The following is a 21,087-nucleotide window of genomic DNA, read 5'->3' as shown; positions in this document are numbered from 1 at the left end:
TCGTGGTGGCGGTAGGCACCTTGGCCGCGGTACGTGAACTCCTTGGTCGGGGAGCTCGCATCCCGAACCTCCTTGCTTTTCATCGATTGGAAGTTCTGGTCGGCGAACGACTTCACGTGGCCGTGCGTAGTAAACTCACAACCTGTCGAAAGGGGTCGATAAAACTAACTATTTTAATACATAAAACTTGTTTACATCATTACGTGGTAATAAATATGTAAATAGGAGATAATGAAGAACCTAATTTATGATCGTGCACAAGTTTCCGCATAATATAATATCAGACAAACGACAGTAAATAAATCATAATTGACGTTATTTCATAATAACATAGCGTATGCGAAGTATTTACAGAAAAGTACTGGAGAAATATTATTTCTTGATCTAGATAAAATGGGTTCTTTGTTTGTAAATTCCTTAGATTAATGATATGATAAATCTATAGTAAATTCTCAGCATTTATATTTATATTTATACTACACGTAAAAGTGTCTGCCTGGTAAACTATTAAAACGATATTAAAGAAAAGATGCAAACCAAATGCAACGTCTCTGCGAGGCTGTTGAGTCTCTAACCCCGCAGTAAAACTAGGTTACTTAGGCTAGTTTTGCCGCGGGGAACATTTCACAGGAAAAACAGCTGGTTCATATTATATCATAAGAACTTAAATCATAAGGACGAAGGATATAGGTAAAGGAGAGTAGTACCTTTGGCGTCGACGCCGGGTTCGGGCGAGTATAGGTTGCGCAGGCGCTCCTCTCGCAGTCGGTACATGTGCGCGCGGATCTCTTTCTTTCGTGAAAAGTCCTCCGTTTGCTGCCACTGCAGAAACAAATATACGATGACATAAGTAAGGAAATGTTGAGATCTAGAAAGCGTGCTTTGATGCTGAAATTGAGACAGCGTTACATCGCTGGTAAAAAACTGTCACATTTTAATTGAAACTTAGGTCTGAGCAAACTGCGTTTGTTTAAAGTAACCCCTCTATGAAAGACTTACCATCCGACGCAGGACGTCTTCGTCTCGGATCAGTGATACGTCTGCCTCAGACATACTGAAAAAGAAAAAAAAACTTTAAAAAAGTAAACATTGAAAATTCATCAGTCGGCTTTGCATTCCCACATGGATGACAGTCCACAAGGGTAGTAAAGGTATAACTATTACCTGTACTTATTATTAGATTCAAATTCATTTCATTTCAATACAAAACTTAGAAAGAGAACAATTAGTTGAGCTGTATGGTGGCGCCGGCTGGTAAATGTTTTAATTGAAACAATTTCATCTCAGACGCCTCTGATTTACTCTCAATGAAGTTAATAAAGACGCAATTAATATTGCGCACGATGCATCCACCCTCAGAAGCATTGTTTTGTCATTTTTATGATGACAAACTTTCGGTTGCTAGTAATAACATACCTACATAACGAAGTACATAGTAATTCGAGATATGGTCAGAGTGAATTAGAGTGAGGAAACTCTCGGTTTGATCCTGATTCCCGAACCGACATCACTGTCAATTATTAGGCTATGGATGACTTGAAATCAAAGATGATGCCAGTGTAGATGAAGCCTCTAGTGTAGATGAAGAGGTTTTGTTACCATAACTATCGTGAGATAAGCAAGATCAGTCAGAGTTTCTCTCCTTAAGTAAATTAGAAATGAGTAGATCCGTAGGAGAATCAGAGTAACCGACATAGATCAACGGGTTGCGAAGCTGAAATGACAATGGGCAGGGCACATAGTTCGAAAACCCCATTACCAAGACGTTAGGGTCCCAAAGTGCTAAAATGGCAATTTGGTACGGTTGACCTCAGAATTCGAGTAGCAATTCCGCGAAACTATTGCAGCAAAAACCTATCGCACTTATGACCTTTTTTCATAAACATATGCCACACACATCTAACCACGCGAATTACATTACGGTGCTAAACGAGTTACGGCCTTTGACTGTACATACTTGCTAGGTGAACGTATTCGTAACTCCGATGTCACGTTTACTAGCTTGACATCTTTACACGGTAATGATTTGACATACAAATTACGAACGCTTTTTACGCTTTCAGTCCATAAGGGGACGTTCATAAACTTTTATTGATAAGTCGCATTCTATGCCTTTCTAGGTTGATTGGGCGACCATATGGCGGCGAGGCGGCCGCTCCATAGCGCGACCCCGCCGCCCTTGTCCTGTAAAACAGAGCCTTAAATGGCGACGTTCTTGCAAATCTTTGTGTATGGAGTATGGACGTGCGAGGCGAGGCAAGGATTTTAAACAGCTGTCTGTTAATTTCGTAAGTTCTTTGCGGTGACAATATTGCCGAGGCAAGGACACATTTTTTCTGAAAATAATATAGGGCATGTGAAGTTATAAGACTGACTTTAACTACCCTTTTCACTTCTAGGGATTTGTTTATTCTAATAAACTTTTACATAGAAGTAAAAATACCTAGAGAAAGAGTTTTTTGAGCAATAATGAAACATCTGGATTCAGATAGATTTTTAAACACTCTTTTGATGATTAAGGGTTTGTCCTCGAACAAAATTTTAAGTACTCGGTAGATCCATAGCTAACCTGATATGCCATTTTGCTTCTTTTATGCCTTAGAAAAATCTATCGGGTATCGCCCCAAGTACATAATATACTGGTTTGGTACATGGCCGTTGCAGTTTCCAGAAACCTTTTTCAAAATGACATACCTAGGTACCTACCTGCTCAGCCTACTAAATGATGAGTACGTTTCGTAAAAAGGTCTCTACCGAGTACCGACTTATTTACAAATTACTTACTTTAAACCTCATAATTACCAACTGTTAAAAGTACATTGGCTGACCACATCTGATGTAGCCAGCATAGATTTTGTCACTACGTTTCAACCAGTATCAACCAGTTTTAAATCTTATATGTATGACCAGTAAGGGTGATTTTGGCGTGAGAAATCTACATCTGGGTATCGGTATTCAGTTTAGGAGAGATTAGGATATCGTAAGACATGGCCGAGATAAATGTTGGAGCATGCGTCACAGGAAGTACTTACTATAGCTCCTGACACGAAACCTGATAAGGAAATTCGTCTAGTTACCAAATAAGCGACCAATTTATTATGTGCTAACTTTTAACTATTTATAAAGTAAGTCGACTTTACTAAGAGTAAATACCTAATAACCTAAATACCTACAATAAACTAATATTAGTAGACTAGCTAATGCCCGCAACTTCATCCGCGTGGATTTGGATTCTTAAGAATCCCATGGGACCTCTTGGATTTTTCAACGAAAAATCCAAAAATTTTATTTTTTGACGAAAAATCACATCGATTCGTTGGACCCGTTGGCATTGCCACGTGATTGAAGGAAAAACCAATAAACACACTGTCGCATATTTAGGTGGTATGAGTATAGTGATCTAATTACAACAAACAAATTTTGAGAGTTGGATCCTGATTGGAAATAAAACACAGACAAATGCGAGCTGAACTCGATAGTTATTTATTTAAAACCGATTATGCAGTTGTAACTTGCTTTGCGATTCGATAACATAAATAAGCAGACTCGTAAACGATAAATAAAAAATATTACAGTCGTATTTAACTTCAGATGTCGGTTAAAAATAACCTTATCACTATCACCATAAATCACGGTCGATCGTGATAAATGTATCAGCGAGTAATGTGTACTCAAGTCGCAGGTAAGTGCTGATGTGTAGGGTGACCAAGCGTCAGGTTTGGTCGGACCAGTCCTGGATTTTAACTAGGTAGGTACCTATACCTATGTTTTAAATTTTTCCGTGACGTTAAGTACCTACCGAGAATTTAATCATTTCAATATTTTCTCTAGTCTAGTCTGGGACCACCCTACCGGCAAAGGACTTGTCGCCAAGCAATTTAGCGTTCCGGTATGATGCCGTGTAGAAACCAAAGGGGTATGGGTTTGATAAAAATCCTACCCCTACCCCTAATGCCTACCCCTTCCAAGTTAGCCCACTTCCATCTTAAACTGCATCATCAGTCACCACCAATTCAATTCAATTCAAATCATTTTTATTCAAGTAAACTTTTACAAGTGCTTTCGAATCGTCAAAATAATCTACCACTGGTTCGGAATGCTGTTCCTACCGAGATGAACCAGCAAGAAACTCGGCGGTTGCTCTTTTCAAATGTACAATTTACAATAATATGCCACCAGGTGAGATTGCAGCACGATTGCAGTCAAGGGCTAACTTGTATATTTATTTATTTATTTATTTACTATAGTACCGCCCACAGAGTTACACATTTAAATTATACATGTTGTTCCTTAAATTCTAGCGCTCTTATGCAACTCCACTTATGGGCAGTCACAGCGTGCATTAACATAAACATAAGTCGTACAGTAAAATATAAAATACAATATAATAGCTAACCTAAGGACTAAGAAAAAATACCTAAAAGAAAATAAAAATATGAATTTAAAAAATGTTATATTATGGTCGTACTACACGCAAGCAACTTTCGAGTCAGCCTTGAACCACACAACGCAATGAGTCAGCGACCAGTGGACAGCGGTCACCGAGCAACCAGCGATTGCAGCTCTACTTTAATGCCTAACAGTATCCCGCCTCTGAGATATTGATTTGATAAAATATTAATAAAAATTATCATGCTATTTTGCTTATGTACTAAGATTTCCATTCTGCACTAAATTACTCAGTTGTTACATAAAAAATCCCTCGATAAAAATACAAGTTTTGTTTTGTAGTCATTGCTAATTACATTAATGACATTATAAGACAATATGTCAGACTAATCGCTCGCTGCTTCGCTCAGTGAAAATATAGCTTCCTCTTCATTCATTATCCCGTGAGAATTCAAAAATCCAGCTTTATATTTTGTTATAAACTTTCGAAGTTCGAACCCAACCGGGGTTCTTTTTCACAGGGACTCAGCTTTCAACGTGCGTCGCGATTAAGTCTGCGTACCGCTCGCACGCAGTTATATTTTGTTGTCCACAATTCACATTATAAAAGAAAGCTTATAGCTTTCTAGACCTAAGAGCCCTTAGGGCTGGGTGTTGATAAGTCAGTCAGTTAGTGAATCAGGACATTTCGACATAAATAGCCATAAAACATTTAAACATAAAACCTGTCTGAAATCTGCATCTCGCATAATCTATGATGAAATTGGAGAGCTTGAACTAATTACGTAAGTAAGTAAGTAAGTACGAGAGATGTAACATGTTTTGTTTGTTTGTTATTACGAGTAACGACTCAGTACCTCACCGCTGCTGCACTGGCATTCAATGTGACCATTAACAGGGCTCTCTCCGTCACTCGTTTCATACAATCGTAGTTCCGATTTCATTTGAATATTAAGCAACCAAAGTCCATGAAATTTTGCACACATATTCTAGAAACTAATATCTATGTCTGTGGTTTTCCAGATTTCTGTTAAAATATTCGGTTTCAAAGTTACGCGGTCTTAAAAATTTTCATACAAATCTTTGAGCCCCTGTAATTTTAAAAATACATATTTTTAGAAAAATCTAAAACACCACAGACACAGATATTAGTTTCTAGAATATGTCTGCAAAATTTCATGGACTTTGGTTGCTTAATATTCAAATGAAATTGGAACTACGATTGTATGAAACGAGTGACGGAGAGAGCCCTGTTAAGTTAGTAAGTGTAAATGAATGGTCATTTGAAATACTTAGCGATGACCAACTTGTTCAAATTAACAAGACAATTCTTACTTTAATAACGTTAAAAGGTCTTAGTCAATGAAAATGAATAATTAATTGTAAAGTTGGAAAAGAGACAGGATAGAAAAGCGTTTGCCCTGGTTTCAGTTTTTTTTCAGTTTCAATTTTTGAGTAAATAAGTCGGCCATGATTTGAGAACTTCAAACTCCAGCCCCGATTTATCTCGAGTAGAGTTTCCGACTAGTGGAGATAGAGAGAACCAATAGGTATGCAATAACAAACTTTCATTTATTTTAACGCATAACATTTTTGATTTATCGTGCAAAATAATCGGGAAAAATACCCGAGTACGGAACCCTCGGTGCGCGAGTCTGACTCGCATTTGGCCGGTTTATACCACTCAACGATCTTCAAGTTCAAAGCTGATCCACTTTGGATGGGTATAGCTGGGTATGGGTACATCTCGGAGACGCACGTTTTATCCCGGAAACCCACAGGTTCACACAAATGAATCACGGGCATCATCTAGTCACTATCCATATTACTAATGCGCAAGTGCGTTTGTTTGTTGGTTCGTCCTTCAACCACGTCGCCATGGAGCAACGGATTGACGTGATTTTTTGCATGGGTAGAGTTGAAGACGTGGAGAGTGGAATAAGCTACTTTAATCCTGGAAAATCAAAGAGTTTCCACGGGATTTTTCAAAACCTAAATTCGCGCGGACGAAGTCGTGGGCATAGGGTAGTTATAGATGAATCCGCCTGCATCAAAAAGGAAATACAAAACTGTTTTAATCAATTTGTATTCCAGCAAGCTAATGGTGGTTTATGGTGAATGACCAATCAATGATATATACGATCGCTTTCACTATCCACCGGACAAGGTTACCAGAGATGAGCATCATCACTACTTTGAAACGATTTTCATTTGGTGAAATTAGTATTTTTTTCACAGTGATTTTACAGGCTATATCTTTCACGTAATGTGTCTTTTTCAATTTTCGCACTCACAATCTTTAACTAGCGATCAAGGATAATCAAGCTTATAACGCCAATATTTCACTGGCCGTTTTTCACGGCAGGGGTTTGGATATGATTTAAGTGCGATAATTTGCAATGATTTTTAATTAGATGCTTTCTAGCATGAATTCTTCGTTGCTACGTGATTTTTCACAGGCTTCTTTAAAGTTAAGTAAGGTAGCAATTAGTGTCACACATGAAAAGGATTTTCACGTGATTTTTCACATGCTACCTGTGAAATAATCCATCTTTGACTTATTACCAATGAGATATTTACATTCCGAACACACGTACTTCAAGCTTCAATTCCAAGCACGATCGTACTTACACGATGGCGGAATGTTCTCCGGATATGGGAATTTGGAACAACCATGGAAAACATATAAACGTGTAGAAACCTGATGATTACCATGAGAATACAGTATTAGATTTCCATGCATTTCGCTTTCTACGAAGTCTAACTTTTTTGCTAAACCAAATCCTTGAAATGCATATAGTTACAAGAGAACAGCAGTGATATGCGATATTCGGGATGTCGGGGGTTCGATTCCGGGCACGCATCTCTAGCTTTAATGTGCGTTAAATGTCACTTGTTTTAACGTTGAAGGAAAACATGGTGAGGAGCTGCATGACTGAGAATTCTCCATCATATTCTACAAGGTACCTATCGGACTTCGTCTGCGATGGCGTTTGCTGGCGCGCGTGCTGTGCTTGTTTGGAGTGTTTTTTTTGGTTAAGAGTGGCTGGTTTTTGTGTTAGTTGGTGTTTTTTGGTGGTGGAACTGACTGGGAAGCGCTCTAAAGGGGCGCCGCGCGTATGTCGGCGGGCGCCGGCGCAGACGGAGTCCATACTTGTATAAATTCAATAACTTGAAAATATCACAAACTTGACATTGGCTAATCAGAGTAAAGCCAGATTTAAAGAGAAAAAAAAAAGGTACCTATCCACATTTGGCCATAGTACGGGTCTCCTCTCAGAGTGAGAAGGGTTTGACTAGTGAAAATACGCTTGACCATGATCACACCTGATGAAAAGTGATGATGGGGCCTAAGATGACACGTTTAAGAAATTCAATTCTTGTTTTAAAGATTAATTCTTGGTTTGTACCTAATTGGCAGAAAACGCAATATCGCGGAAGAGTATTCCAAACCTTAGCTACGAGTATCTACCTACTAGACAAATCTTTACATCGGCCATAAATCACACTTTAAGTTTACGACTTGCGCAGGAGTTGATAAAGGATGGAACAAAAATGGCGCGTGAACACCTACAGTGCAAATGTAGCCATTTATTCTATTGCACGAATCTGTAAATCTTTGCTGAATTACGTCAGCCCTGACAAACAAACAGATTATGAAATTAAATAAGTATAGCGAATGATATCACTGATTTACCTAGATCATGGATCCTAGCGCATTTGCAGAGATTATTACGAGTTTATTTAAAGAGATCAATTTTATAAATTACTACAACTTTAAGGTAATGAAAATTACAGACAATTACAGTACCCGGCAGAAAATATTGCACATCGAACTTTAGAATGAGATAACGGTTTTGTAGAGCGTCGTCTCTGTAGTTGAGGCCGACAAAACGTCACACATGTATGAGTGACAGAGACAACGCTCTACGAAGCCGAAATCTCTTTCTAAAGTTCGATGTGCAATATTTTCTGCCGGGTACCGTACTATCTGGTACCAGCGACTGCCTGCGTTCCTGTAGGTCGTTATTTAAGAATCCCGTGGAAACTCTTTAATATTTCGAGATAAAGGGTAGGTATACCTAAGTAGTCTACTTATATCACTCTTCAGGAAAAAATCTGTCAAGTGCGAGTTGCACTCGCACACGAAGGGTTCCGTACCATCGTACAAGAACTAAGACTTTTTAAATTTTGTTAAATTATTATGGGGGCCATTTTGAAATTCTTATTATTGGTATTATCGCAGGAATAGTAAAACCTGACAAGTGCGAGTCAGACTCGCGCACTGAGGGTTCCGTACTCGCGTATTTTTTCCAACATTTTGCACGATAAATCAAAAACTATCATACATAAAAATAAATAAAAATCTGTTTTAGAATGTACAGGTAAAGCCCTTTCATATGATACCCCACTTGATATAATTATCTTATTTTGAAATATGAAACACATTTTAATTTTTTTTTAAATGATGTAACCACAAATTCGCGGTTTTCAGATTTATTCCTGTACTTATGCTACAAGACCTACCTACCTGCCAAATTTCATGATTCTAGGTCAACGGGAAGTACCCTATAGGTTTCTTGACAGACAGACAGACAGACAACAAAGTGATCCTATAAGGGTTCCGTTTTTCCTTTTGAGGTACGGAACCCAAAAAAATCAACTCTCTAGCTACCTGACAGACAGACGGGGCGGCGGCGGTAGGACAACGGAGGCGTAGTAATAGGGTCCCATTGGGACCCTTCAAGTGCGGAACCCTAAAAACTAAAACAGTGTGTGTAGTGTGGCGATATTTGTACAAAAACACACCGCTACATTTAAGATAAAATCCAATACAAACAATGACTTCATGCACACAAAAAAACTAGTGTTTTTTTAATAGCAGTCCAAAAAAGCCATAGATATAGTTTCAATATCCATTTACGGCGTTTTCTTACGTCAGTTTCCGTCTTATATAGCAAAACAAGTGTAAATTAAAAATTTATAACACCCCCGACGATCCAAAGTATCTGAGTTTTCCAAAACATCATTTTCAAATAAATAATTATGTATTTAGGCAACATCCATCTTGACAGCTTGACATTTGTCTATTGACATAATATTATGAACCTAACGGTTATCCAACCTTCTTTTCTACAAGAAAACTAGAAAAGAGCTGATAACTCTTAAACGGCTGAACCAATTTTTTTAGATTATAGTGTAAGCTTGGCCCATATTAATTATCTATAAAACATAGTTGGCGCCACTCAAATCATAACATCATATTAGAAGGCGTCATTGATTGGCTGAAGTTGTTCAACATCTGATCGATAAACGTACTGTATATAAAATTCTTATAGTTTTTAGTTGATGAATTGTAGCATAATAAAGGATAATATTTGTAATCAATATATAAGATGAAAACATCTTTATTACTTAGATGATTTGTGAAACGAGCTTGATGATTTGTATATTAGTCACTAAGTTTATTCATTGTACAATTTGGATTGGCCGATAACGATAAGATAAAAAGGGGAGTGGCTAATAAACGTGGAGAGGTTACCTGTAAGAGTGGTTTTAAAACGACGACATTCAAAAATATACTAACGTAAGAGGAACAACATTTATTTGACACAAATGTAAAAGTTAATAAATTTAAATATGAAATAAAAGTGTAATAATTTATCATAAAGATTGTGTTTGTGATTTCGTCAGACCTTACCCAAAAGGTCAGAAGAGGGACATCAAGAAAATATAATATTTTCTTGTCACGCTCACGACTCAGAGAAACAAGTGGAAATATACAGAGGAACGAGAAAGAAGTGGAGGTCTAGTAGACCACAGACATTTTGGAGCACAAGGCCAATATTTGGGCCTCAATATATCAAAGTACCTAGTCATGGCATCAAAGGATTTCTGGATAAACGGGTAGGATCTTTCCATGATTTTATTTTTATTGATACCTATTAATGGTAATTTTTTTTTATTTGTGTGGGTTTTCGTTTTGTTTGTTCTACATTTAGTTATCATTTTGTTAGAAAGCTTTGCTCCGAGTTGGAATGGAAATTATATAACGTTATGATACCTAGAATTACCCACATGTTTATAATTCATCTTGTATATTGGTTATACAAATGCGATCGACCTTCAAATTGTGGTTTAAATAACATTGAGGTATTTAGAAGGCTTATTTTACAATGAAAAATGAAAAATGTTTATTTACAAAATACAGTCTTGTACAATTTTCCTGTGTCTGTGTGGTGGTACCCGCACTAGGTTATCCTGTATCGTGGGTACAATGGAATAGATAGTGAACATAGTGTTAAACAATATAAAAAGTGTGGTTTACTTAATGATGGGCGTTATTGTTACTTTTAAATAGTTTTCAGGATGTATCTACTATGTCCTGCCGGGGTTTTATTTCTCATTAAATGATTTCACAGGTGAATATCTCACGGAACGTGGTATTTCAATCTTCACACTTGTAATCGTGTGCCGAATTAGTTTGGTTAAGAGTTACGATAGGGATTTATTTTCACATAGTGGTTTTGTTTTACGGAAGGTAGGTTCTGGATTTAGGTTCAATCGTTTGCTGCACTCATTGTATAGATAGATGTTTTCCTTTTTCTAGCACACAGTGACGCGATATTATCACACATATTGGCGTCACTCAGAAAAGCAGGTATTATTTAAATATTTTTATCGAATTATTGGAATGTCCTCTCATTACCAACACAAAAAACACCAGGTTCAATGTGTAGAGGTTATCCGAGAGTTTTAATCTAAAAAAACTAATGCCAAAATAAATTATTTAATTAGAGCGTGATTGCTATCACAACATCTAATTATTCAGTTCACAATCCAAATACCGAAAATATGCGATATCGCTCCGAATCTCAGAAGGAGACTGAACTAAAACCTTCAAAACACCCGTATTTATGCAAGTTCAATCTTGTTGGCCTCCTAGCAACAGATTGTATGACATCGAATGAGCCAAATATCGATTTTATCAAACTACCTGCATTAGATAAATTAATAATTTTATATTATTGTTGACAATTCAAATCAACTTTTTTTTAAAAATAACCTTACACACAGCACTCATTGGGCATCTTGAATGTTGTTTTGTGAAATTATTATTTTTTGTAAACCGCTTTGGGATAAGGTAGAAAAAGTTACATGAAATAGCTTTTCGTTTTACGCCTGCCAGTGAAATAATCCGTCTCTACTTGTAATGGTTACTAAGTGATTGGGGATATAAAATGTTAATTGATAAAAATGAAGGTGATCCGTTGTAATAAAGTAATAGTGACCAGGGTTAATAAATTGAGCATTTTGAGAAATATAAATCCTAAAATGGGTGTAAAAGTAGGTTTATCTTATCTGGTTATTCTTTAACTAAATTTAAAATTATGGTAGGTAGGTAGTCAGATAGTTTTAAAATACGGGGTGCATAAATAAGTGTTTTTTTTTTTACAAAAGTGAGGAGAAATGTTTTCATTTATCTATTTTTACCACTTGAAACGCGTAATGTTTGAGTTTCAAACATAACTTTGCTGATAACAGCTCACCATGAACAACCCATGGCCGGCCCACTACTGAGCAACAAGTGTCTCCTCACAGAATGAGAAGGGTTTAGGCCGTAGTCTACCACGCTAGATAACAGCTAATTTACTTTTAATACTGGCACAATAATTTGAGTACTACGAGTAGCAGGTAGGTATAGTATATGGGCAGCGGGGGTTTTTTTTTTGTTTACCTGTATTCACGCAATTAACTGTGTACTGCCGCATTTAAATGCAATATGATTTTGTTTTTATTGGATTAACATCGCTTGGCGGGTTAAATTCCTGGCAAATGTTCTATTAAAATTAGAGTAAGTTTTTTTTTTTAATGGTAATATACCTACAGTACTGCCCTTAGGGCAGGGTGCGATTATAAGTACCTACTACCAAAATACTATTTTCTTTGTTGTACGAAAGAAATTTTAGGCAAATATCTTTGCACTACGCTCGCGTTTGTGGCATGACATTATCCCAGAAATATATTTAAAAAAATTTTCACGCTCGCTTGACTCGCTTCGCGATAGTTCAGTTTCGATATGCATTTAGTTAACGAAACTCTCAGGAAACCACGTTTGTTGTGCTCTCGAAATTGATCAGTCTGTTTGATAAAATCGAAATGCGGTGCCTTATAAATTTCGCTTAGGAGCGCCGGTAGTATCTCATGATAATATGAATAGTGATCATAATTTTTTTTTTAGGCTGATTAAGCATTGAAGGTTTTTCGGCTGGTCTGGCATTTCGCCTGATTTTATGTTTTTGCTTATTTAGCGCGTTCAGGAAAGCTTTGACAACGTTTTATAACATGAGTATATATATATTTTTTTTGTTTTAGTTACCGAAACAGAAAAAAAAAAGCATTAAAGATGTGGGACCGAGGGATAAATCTAGTGTGATTTTTGGTTGGATTATGAAGTTGTAGTTAGGGTATTTAAAATAGAAAGATTTCAATTGTAGGAAATGATGTAAAACATGTTGAGGATAAGTTGTGTAATAAAGTCGATAATTCACTTGTTGGATGTCACGCGATCTCATTGCGAGGAGGAATCTTTTTCTTGTCTCTGTTTTTATAAATACGGTGTTCTGACGGGTTTTTTATTTACGTCTCGGATTATTGAATACTTTCGGTGTTTGATTGGACGGTTAGAGGTTGCAAAAGCAATCGCCCTCTAATTAAAACATTTATTTAGGCATTAGTTCAATTTGGATTAAATCTCGCGAAAAGCCACGGTGGCTGTCTCTCGCGCGTCTTGGAAAGACATTCCTAATGCCTGTTTTTCTGAGGGAGGGATGCATTATCAAGTGAGATGAGCTGCAATGTTTGCGGCTGACTATTTTGGAAAATTTGCAATCGTGGCAAGTGGAGTAAAGTTTGACTAAGCTATTTAATGAACAAAGTATATAATGGATTTGGTGAATGGTTATATTATATAACATTTTGATAAATGGATGAATTTGAAGAGTGTATGTATGTGGTTGATGCACATTTGTTTCATATTTTTACTTAAGTTATAAAGTATTACATTTGGTGAGTAGTTATTTATATTTGGTAGGGTAGGTTTGATAAACAGGTAGTTATCTTGATTAATAAGTGAGTTATCATTTTATAAATGCGTACTTTAATGTTTGATGAACTGGTATACTTGATAAATGTGCATATTTTCATACTTCAAAGACAAGTTGTACCTATTAGTTTCTTCAAGCTTTTAGTTGCTGATAATTATATTAACATTCTTTAGAGCGCATGTCCTATGGACGAAATCGTTTATACATACTTTCACTGTTTGAAATGTTACAATCATAAAGATATAGTTATGACTAGAGGGGGTCATAGCTTGTTGCCGCTCTTGTACATCCATGTGTCAACTAGGTATTGTTATCTCAGTATATTTCAGGGAACCTCCGTTCGGGTGAAAGCGATAGCTGTTGGATAAATGCTTGTTGGGTTATCAGAAGACCGGGTAGTCTTCGATGAGGTTACTTGTAAATATTATAGCGAAATAGTAAGTTTAAAAATAGAATGAGGCTAAACTAAAAAAATGAGACAAAGATAAAAATAATAACTTAAAGCATTGAAACAGCATAAAGTGAAATAGTAACTTACAAACTATACATACATATTTACGAATTATGTAGATAGATATAGTATTACTGGATTATGTATATCAAATAAGAATACTGTCAGCTCATGTTTTGTTTTCGGCGTGGTAATTTTACGCTTAAAACTCATAAGAGATATCATGAGGTTCGCTTTCTGTAAAAGTTATTAGCTTTAACAGTTAATTGATTTATTACATTATTTATTTATTATACACTCAACAAGTAAAAGTATTTTGTTTTGACAAAATCCAAAGAAGTACCTATTGGATTAATAAGGCAAGGTACGAAGCATTGGCTGGATTTTACAACATTTAAAGTTTCCTGTTCATTTTTATCATTGAGTTAATTTGAGGCGGAAGGATCCTCTGGAAAATTTTTAAGATTAAGTTATTAGTAAGAAAGTATATTTTGATTAGGTTAGTTTAAAATGTACAGCCGGTAATTTAAAAAAAATATATATATTTAATTTTACATAATAGGTGAAGCTGGTTGATGCACCAAAAATCGAATTATCATAGGAATTTAATTAAGCTAACATTTTTATTTATTATCAACTTCAAATATACAGTAGCAAACTGATTAGTTGGAATACATGCAGTGATTGGAATATTTAAGTTCCGATAGAAGAATCTATATCGTGGCTTGTTCCTTTATGGACAAGAATATTTTTTTTTGACTCGTGGGACCACTTACACAAAATATCAACGTTCGGTTTGGAGGTCTTCCATGGCTATTCCTACAGTTCCATGAGGTATTGAAGAGGTTAACACTTTGTCGCTCATCACATCAACCAGCACGGCATTTGGGTATGATGGATGGATGTAGATAGGTACACATTTGATGGGGGGGGGGGGTTTAGTGGTTTGTATCAATAGGAACCAGGGGTTGAATGAGGAAGGCTGAGGACAGTACGTGTGGTGCTTACTAGGGAAGGTTTATGTTCAACAGTGACCTTATGATGATGACGATGTAGATGACGATGATGATGATGATGGACGTACGAGGACGAATCTTTTACGAAACGAATAAAGGAAAATCGAACAGATGCGGGTCATTACGGTTAACATATAAAATAATGTATAAGGTACCTACTTTCTTCTAATCTTTATGATCGATCAGCTTGTGATAGAGATCTTGATGTCGTAGAGAATAGAGATGTATCGAACGGAATATTTATTTCATTTTTTTTCCTGCTATTATGTTGATATCGCTTTTCTCTATGAAAAGGAATTAATGATAAACTAATAGGTATCATTCGGCGGCGAGTCGCGACTGTGTCGTTCCCAGGGTCGAATTTGGTAGTTCTGCTTATGTTACTCGAAACGACAAAGTACGCCATATGGTGCATATTATGGCTAAAATAAAATATATAAGTATCATGTGAAATTATAAATCAAAGATTCTTTTTGCATGTAGATATTATATGGTTAAGAGGCACAAGTGACGCAACTACTGTACCCTGGCGTTTGTTTAACATTGTCCATTAGTACTTCAGAATGTGGATTTTGCTAGAAAAAAAAAAAAAAAAAAAACAATAGGTAATTGTAAGAAATATGGGAAGCGTAATCTGCATTAAAAGAAAAAGTTTGAATTGGAAGCAACCAGGCATAGGATTTTCATACATCCGTAATCACGTTCCTTTCAACTCTCTAACTATCACGGTTCACGATACGCCGTTCACGGTTCAGGCCGTGACGCACGTGCAGACGGACAGACGGACGGAGAGCAGAGGTTTAGAAAATAGGGTCTCGTAGGCACCCTTCGAGGGGTACGGAACTGGAGAAAACTAAATTATAATAATGATAATAGGTTTTCTAGGTTACCAAGTAAAATTACTTCTCTTAGGTCGGATTGTATTATGATGGATGCTTATGAAACAAAATTAAATGAACGGTCTACTCAAAGTGTTTTATGTTTGCAGGATCCAAGGATGTTGGAAATGAATAAATGAGGAAAAGAAAGACCCAAAACTAGGTATGGGTCAGGGACACAAAGTCCCAAGGAAGGAAAGCCCCGAGGTTACGGGCTATGGACAAAAAGTCCTATAGGAGGAAGGAGGTAGACCCTAGGATAAGGGTCATTAAAAATTTGGATCTGGAGGGAAAGAACCCTAGGATAAGGGTCATTAAAAATTTGGATCTGGAGGGAAATAAGGACAATCACATATGTATCCCGGTAGAAGAGAGACGCGCCAAGGCTCGGAATCCGCGATTTTCCAATAAGAAGGGAAGAAGAAAATATGTGCGTAAAACTATTGCGTTGAAAGTGTATGAAAATGTTTTGTGATTTAAATCGAGAACTGGCGGCGATTAACTTTAAGTTTAGAGAGTTTATTTTATCAAAAGGACAAAAAGTTCACTTACACATATTCATATTAAGAATCGCTCCCGATTCTAAATATAAATATAGAAGAAAACATAATCTTTAAAGGTATGGTGACTATACAATAATATAAAAAGTCAAAACACGTTATATTCGTTAACAAACTATACCTACATCTAGCTAAGATATCTATGGTGTTTGACACTGTTTGATTAAACTTTAAACTTTGTAAAAGATTTTTCCTCCAGTATGAGTTTCGGCAAGTACATTATGTAGTAGAGCTAGGTAGTTTACATACCATAATTAGTCCTAGCTTTATGTAATTGTAGCATAATAGGTATGTTCGTTTTGTGTACCATATTTATGAGATTTAGCTTTAAAGTGATGCGTGTATGTACGGACTTTAATAGTATTTTCCTAACAAATAGACATATTTTGAATTTGTATAATTGACTTATATAATATAGTTCATCAGTTTTCTTATATAATTCTTTAGTGGGAAGGAGAGTCTAGTTGGAACAGAACTTTTAACAATTTATTTTGAGATACTTGAAACCCTTTAAAGTAGTTTTTAGTAATTAGTTTTACATGCTCATCCCCAAATCTCTATTGAGTGTTCCTGTAAAATATTGGCTTGTGAGTTATAATTGATGCTTCGGACTTTATGCATATACCTACCTTCTTTGATTAAATTGAGGCCTCCTTTAGTTGCTACTGGTCTCGCAATTTTTGATATCTTTATGATTTTTGAAAAATTATTTATAAATTTAGAGTGTCTGCATCTTTTTATTTTAATATTAGCGGAAGAGAACAGAAAAATGAATTTTAGATTAAAGGCTAAATTTGAGTGCTACTGTAGACTGGCAGGTAAAGTTCCGAGGGTAAATAGTTTGGAATTGAATTGAGTTTATCTGCTATTTTCTAATTATATCGGATGGAAAGGGGTGCTGCGAGTGCTCTAAAATTAAGTTGCAATCATAATCAATACCAATGTATCAATAAAACTGTATATTCCTTCTAGTTAAGTTAGCAAGAATATTAATTTAATTAATTACTATCTTAATTTTTTTTTTGTTTTGTTGAACTAAGTCTTTGTCATTTTGGTTGTGAAGTTTACATGTTACTTAAGTTTTAATTTTTTTTTAAAAGCGATGAGACTCGCTTAAAACAGGATGGCCGAGCTGTAAGCTTGGCCCATATTAATTATCTATAAAACATAGTTGGCGCCACTCAAATCATAACATCATATTAGAAGGCGTCATTGATTGGCTGAAGTTGTTCAACATCTGATCGATAAACGTACTGTATATAAAATTCTTATAGTTTTTAGTTGATGAATTGTAGCATAATAAAGGATAATATTTGTAATCAATATATAAGATGAAAACATCTTTATTACTTAGATGATTTGTGAAACGAGCTTGATGATTTGTATATTAGTCACTAAGTTTATTCATTGTACAATTTGGATTGGCCGATAACGATAAGATAAAAAGGGGAGTGGCTAATAAACGTGGAGAGGTTACCTGTAAGAGTGGTTTTAAAACGACGACATTCAAAAATATACTAACGTAAGAGGAACAACATTTATTTGACACAAATGTAAAAGTTAATAAATTTAAATATGAAATAAAAGTGTAATAATTTATCATAAAGATTGTGTTTGTGATTTCGTCAGACCTTACCCAAAAATAGCTAAGAACACTCTCGATCAAGCCACCTTTCAAACAAAAAAAACTAAATTAAAAACGGTTCATTCGTTTAGGCGCTACGATGCCACAGACAGATACACAGATACACAGACACACAGATACACAGATACACACGTCAAACTTATAACACCCCTCTTTTTTGGTCGGGGGTTAATAACAAAATGAACGCGTGCGATAAGCTAAGTTGCGGATATTTTGCTTAAAATGCGCCTGCGACCTTACTCTTAGGCTCACAGGAACACCTTGTCTGAGAGAACAAAGACATAACAATGTTATATTAATGTTGTCGTTCTTAAATTGAGACTGGTTTCCTGACCCATTATGCTAGGGCTGCCAGCTCCAAGAGTTGTAAAATCGGCCAAGTGCGAAGAGGACTCGCATCCGAAAGGTTCCATATAACAATTTTCATTATTTTTTATTCACAAATTCACGGTTTTAGAATTTTTGCATTTACTTGTGCCATAAGACATTGCTAACCATCTCTCATGATTTTTGGTCATGACAAGTGTACCCTATGAGTTTTGATCATGTTTTAATTAATGGGTCTTGATGGACAGGACCGACTGATAGACAGAGAGACATTAGAATAAAGTATATTTTTATTCAAGTAAACTTTCCTCAAAATAATTTGCGCTGGTTCGTTCCTATCGAGAAGAACCAGCAAGAAACTCGGCGGTTGCTTTTTTCAGGTGTAGTAAAATAATAATAGCCATACTGTACAAGCAAGACAACGAAGTTATCCTATAATAAAACCCAAAAAAATGCTAAGTAATATTTTTTCTACAATCAAATCCCATAACAATGAAAGGTCAATCACTGCATATGTTCTAATAACAATTAATCCCACCACAAATAATCCGATTATGATTTTTCAACGTTCAATCGATAAAAACGGTTAAATGCGAGTCGAGCCTCGCTCTGTAAGGGTTCCGTAGATAATTATGAACATCATATTTTGGGTGTATGAAATATTTCTTTTCCGAGCTAGAACATCCAAATAAACCGTAAAAGAAACCCCCAAAAAATGATCTTTTTGTTGGTCATAGCTTACAAACTATTTTATAAATAGTTGTTTACAGTATTCGTTGTTTAAAACCAGTAGGTATGTATATGGTAGGTAAATAAAATACCGAAATTTCATATTCCTAACTATGTAGTTAGCCGGTTTGTAGGAGCAAAGGCCATACCCCTTCCAGGTTAGCCCGCTTGCATCTTAGACTACATCATCACTTACCACCAGGTGAGATTGCAGTCAAGGGCTAATTAGTATCTAATAAAAAAACCGGGCACTGAGTGCACTGTGCGCTCCTTTACAAAAGCAATACCACACCATTAAACCAGAGAGGTCGTTCATCCCAGCAATAAGTTTCGCTAATCACTTCAACCCGCCTCAAAATATGGCAAAGAATATTTCACCAAGAGATTTATGATGCATCCCAGTTATTTATAGCATGTATCCTGTAAGCCACACGGCAAAATGCAACCCCGCGGCGCTCCGTCCTGTAGTCACCTACCTACGTTGCAAGTTATATTATATCCTCTCGGTGTAGTTAAATGGAAACTGGTTTCTTTTGCAAGGAGATGTTGTAGGGTCTTTGTAGGGTTGCGTACCCTACTTTGGGTTTAGTTTTCTGATGCTCGCGACTTCATCCGCATGGACTTAGGTTTTCGAAAAATCCCGTGGGAACTCTTTGATTTTCCGGGATAAAAAGTAGGCTATGTCACTTTACAGCTTTTTAAGTATACCCATGCAAAAAAATCACGTTGATCCGTTGCTCCTTTGCGACTTGATTGAAGGACCAACCAAGGAACCAACAAACTACGGGTAGTAGTGATTCTGAGACGTTGGTGTGTAAATCTATCAATCTGTATGATAGACCAAAGACACGTTAGTCTTACACTTTGAATTGTGTACCTACCTAGGTATATTAGTGATCATACATTGTACATAAATAGGTCCTAAATTGAGCACTAAGATATATTTTTATGAATGATTCAGCCCTAGACCGGTCAGGCAGGTTCGTGCGTAATGCCTAACCGCCGCGCTTATACCATACCATACGTAATATCAATAAAGTAAGATGCCTCACCGAATAATAAATATTTTATAAAAGTAAACGATAAATTACAGGAGAAACTGACTAACTGACTATCAACTTACAGTTCAAATTAGTCTCGAAAATAGAGATTTTGTAGTATGTAAGTTCTATTGTAGACTCCACCAAGAACTTGATGATTTTTTTCTCATAACATTTATTTTGTACCTATACAGAATAGCGGTGAGTAACGTTACTAATTTCCTAATTAGGTAAACTAAATTATACTTAATTCATTTTTTTTTTTAATTTCACGTTTATATGATTTTCCAAATTCGGATCTGGGATCGTCTGTAAATGTAATTTAATTTAAAAAAAACACATCCCTTGGAAAAATCGAATGCGTTGAAGTCTTTTATATAGCGCAACAACATCGATCGAATATTTAAACCTAGAAATATTTTTATCGTATTTATTTAGAAGTTTATCTCTAACTACTAAATCGTGTACTAGTTTTCAATAAATAAGACATTGAGTTTCCTTCTGTGCAATTCGGAATAGATATCTACTCGTAAATGTTATCATTTGTTTGGTACAAATTATCCATTCCTAGGCGTCGTTATTGTCTTGTAAGTAGTAATTCAGCCAGTAATAGCGGTACTTCACCTAAATCGGGTGTCGGTAAGTAATGTAGTTGCTAGAATATGCAAATTATGCGATAATAGCTATTGCCCGTGACTTCGCATGTGCCAAGGTTTAGTGCATGGAAATACTCGTAAACTATGCTAAGTTTAGCTAAATAGGGGACACTGCCCAAAAAAGGGCTCATGTATACAATGCTAAGGATGTATGTGTATAATTTCTAAATGCCTGAACAGATTTGGATGTATGGGGTATCGTTAGAACACTTACATTATCCCAAGTGACATTAACTACACATTTTTTTGAATAAAATTCAATGTGGTGGCTGTATGGAGACATTTTTAA

General features: G+C 35.9%; 1 protein-coding gene across 15 annotated transcripts in view; it reads right to left on the bottom strand.

The window, feature by feature from the left end:
• Positions 1–21,087, bottom strand: part of LOC123872836 (microtubule-associated protein futsch) — a 119,621-nt gene that overhangs the window by 58,435 nt on the left and 40,099 nt on the right. For 13 of the 15 annotated variants that reach the window (XM_045917407.1, XM_045917395.1, XM_045917398.1 and 10 more), the window contains exons 2-4: positions 1,000–1,054; positions 708–822; positions 20–142 (exon numbers count right to left, since the gene is read on the bottom strand). In XM_045917407.1, coding sequence (XP_045773363.1) covers positions 20–142; positions 708–822; positions 1,000–1,053 — 292 coding nt within the window. In that variant the 5' untranslated portion in view covers position 1,054. The remainder of the gene's footprint in view (positions 1–19; positions 143–707; positions 823–999; positions 1,055–21,087) is intronic. The other 2 variants (XM_045917399.1, XM_045917410.1) reach the window with 1 other exon arrangement.

This window comes from Maniola jurtina, chromosome 15, assembly GCF_905333055.1.
Source record: "Maniola jurtina chromosome 15, ilManJurt1.1, whole genome shotgun sequence".
In the NCBI taxonomy this organism is placed as follows: domain Eukaryota; kingdom Metazoa; phylum Arthropoda; class Insecta; order Lepidoptera; family Nymphalidae; genus Maniola; species Maniola jurtina.
This window is presented reverse-complemented; position numbering and strand designations above follow the sequence as displayed.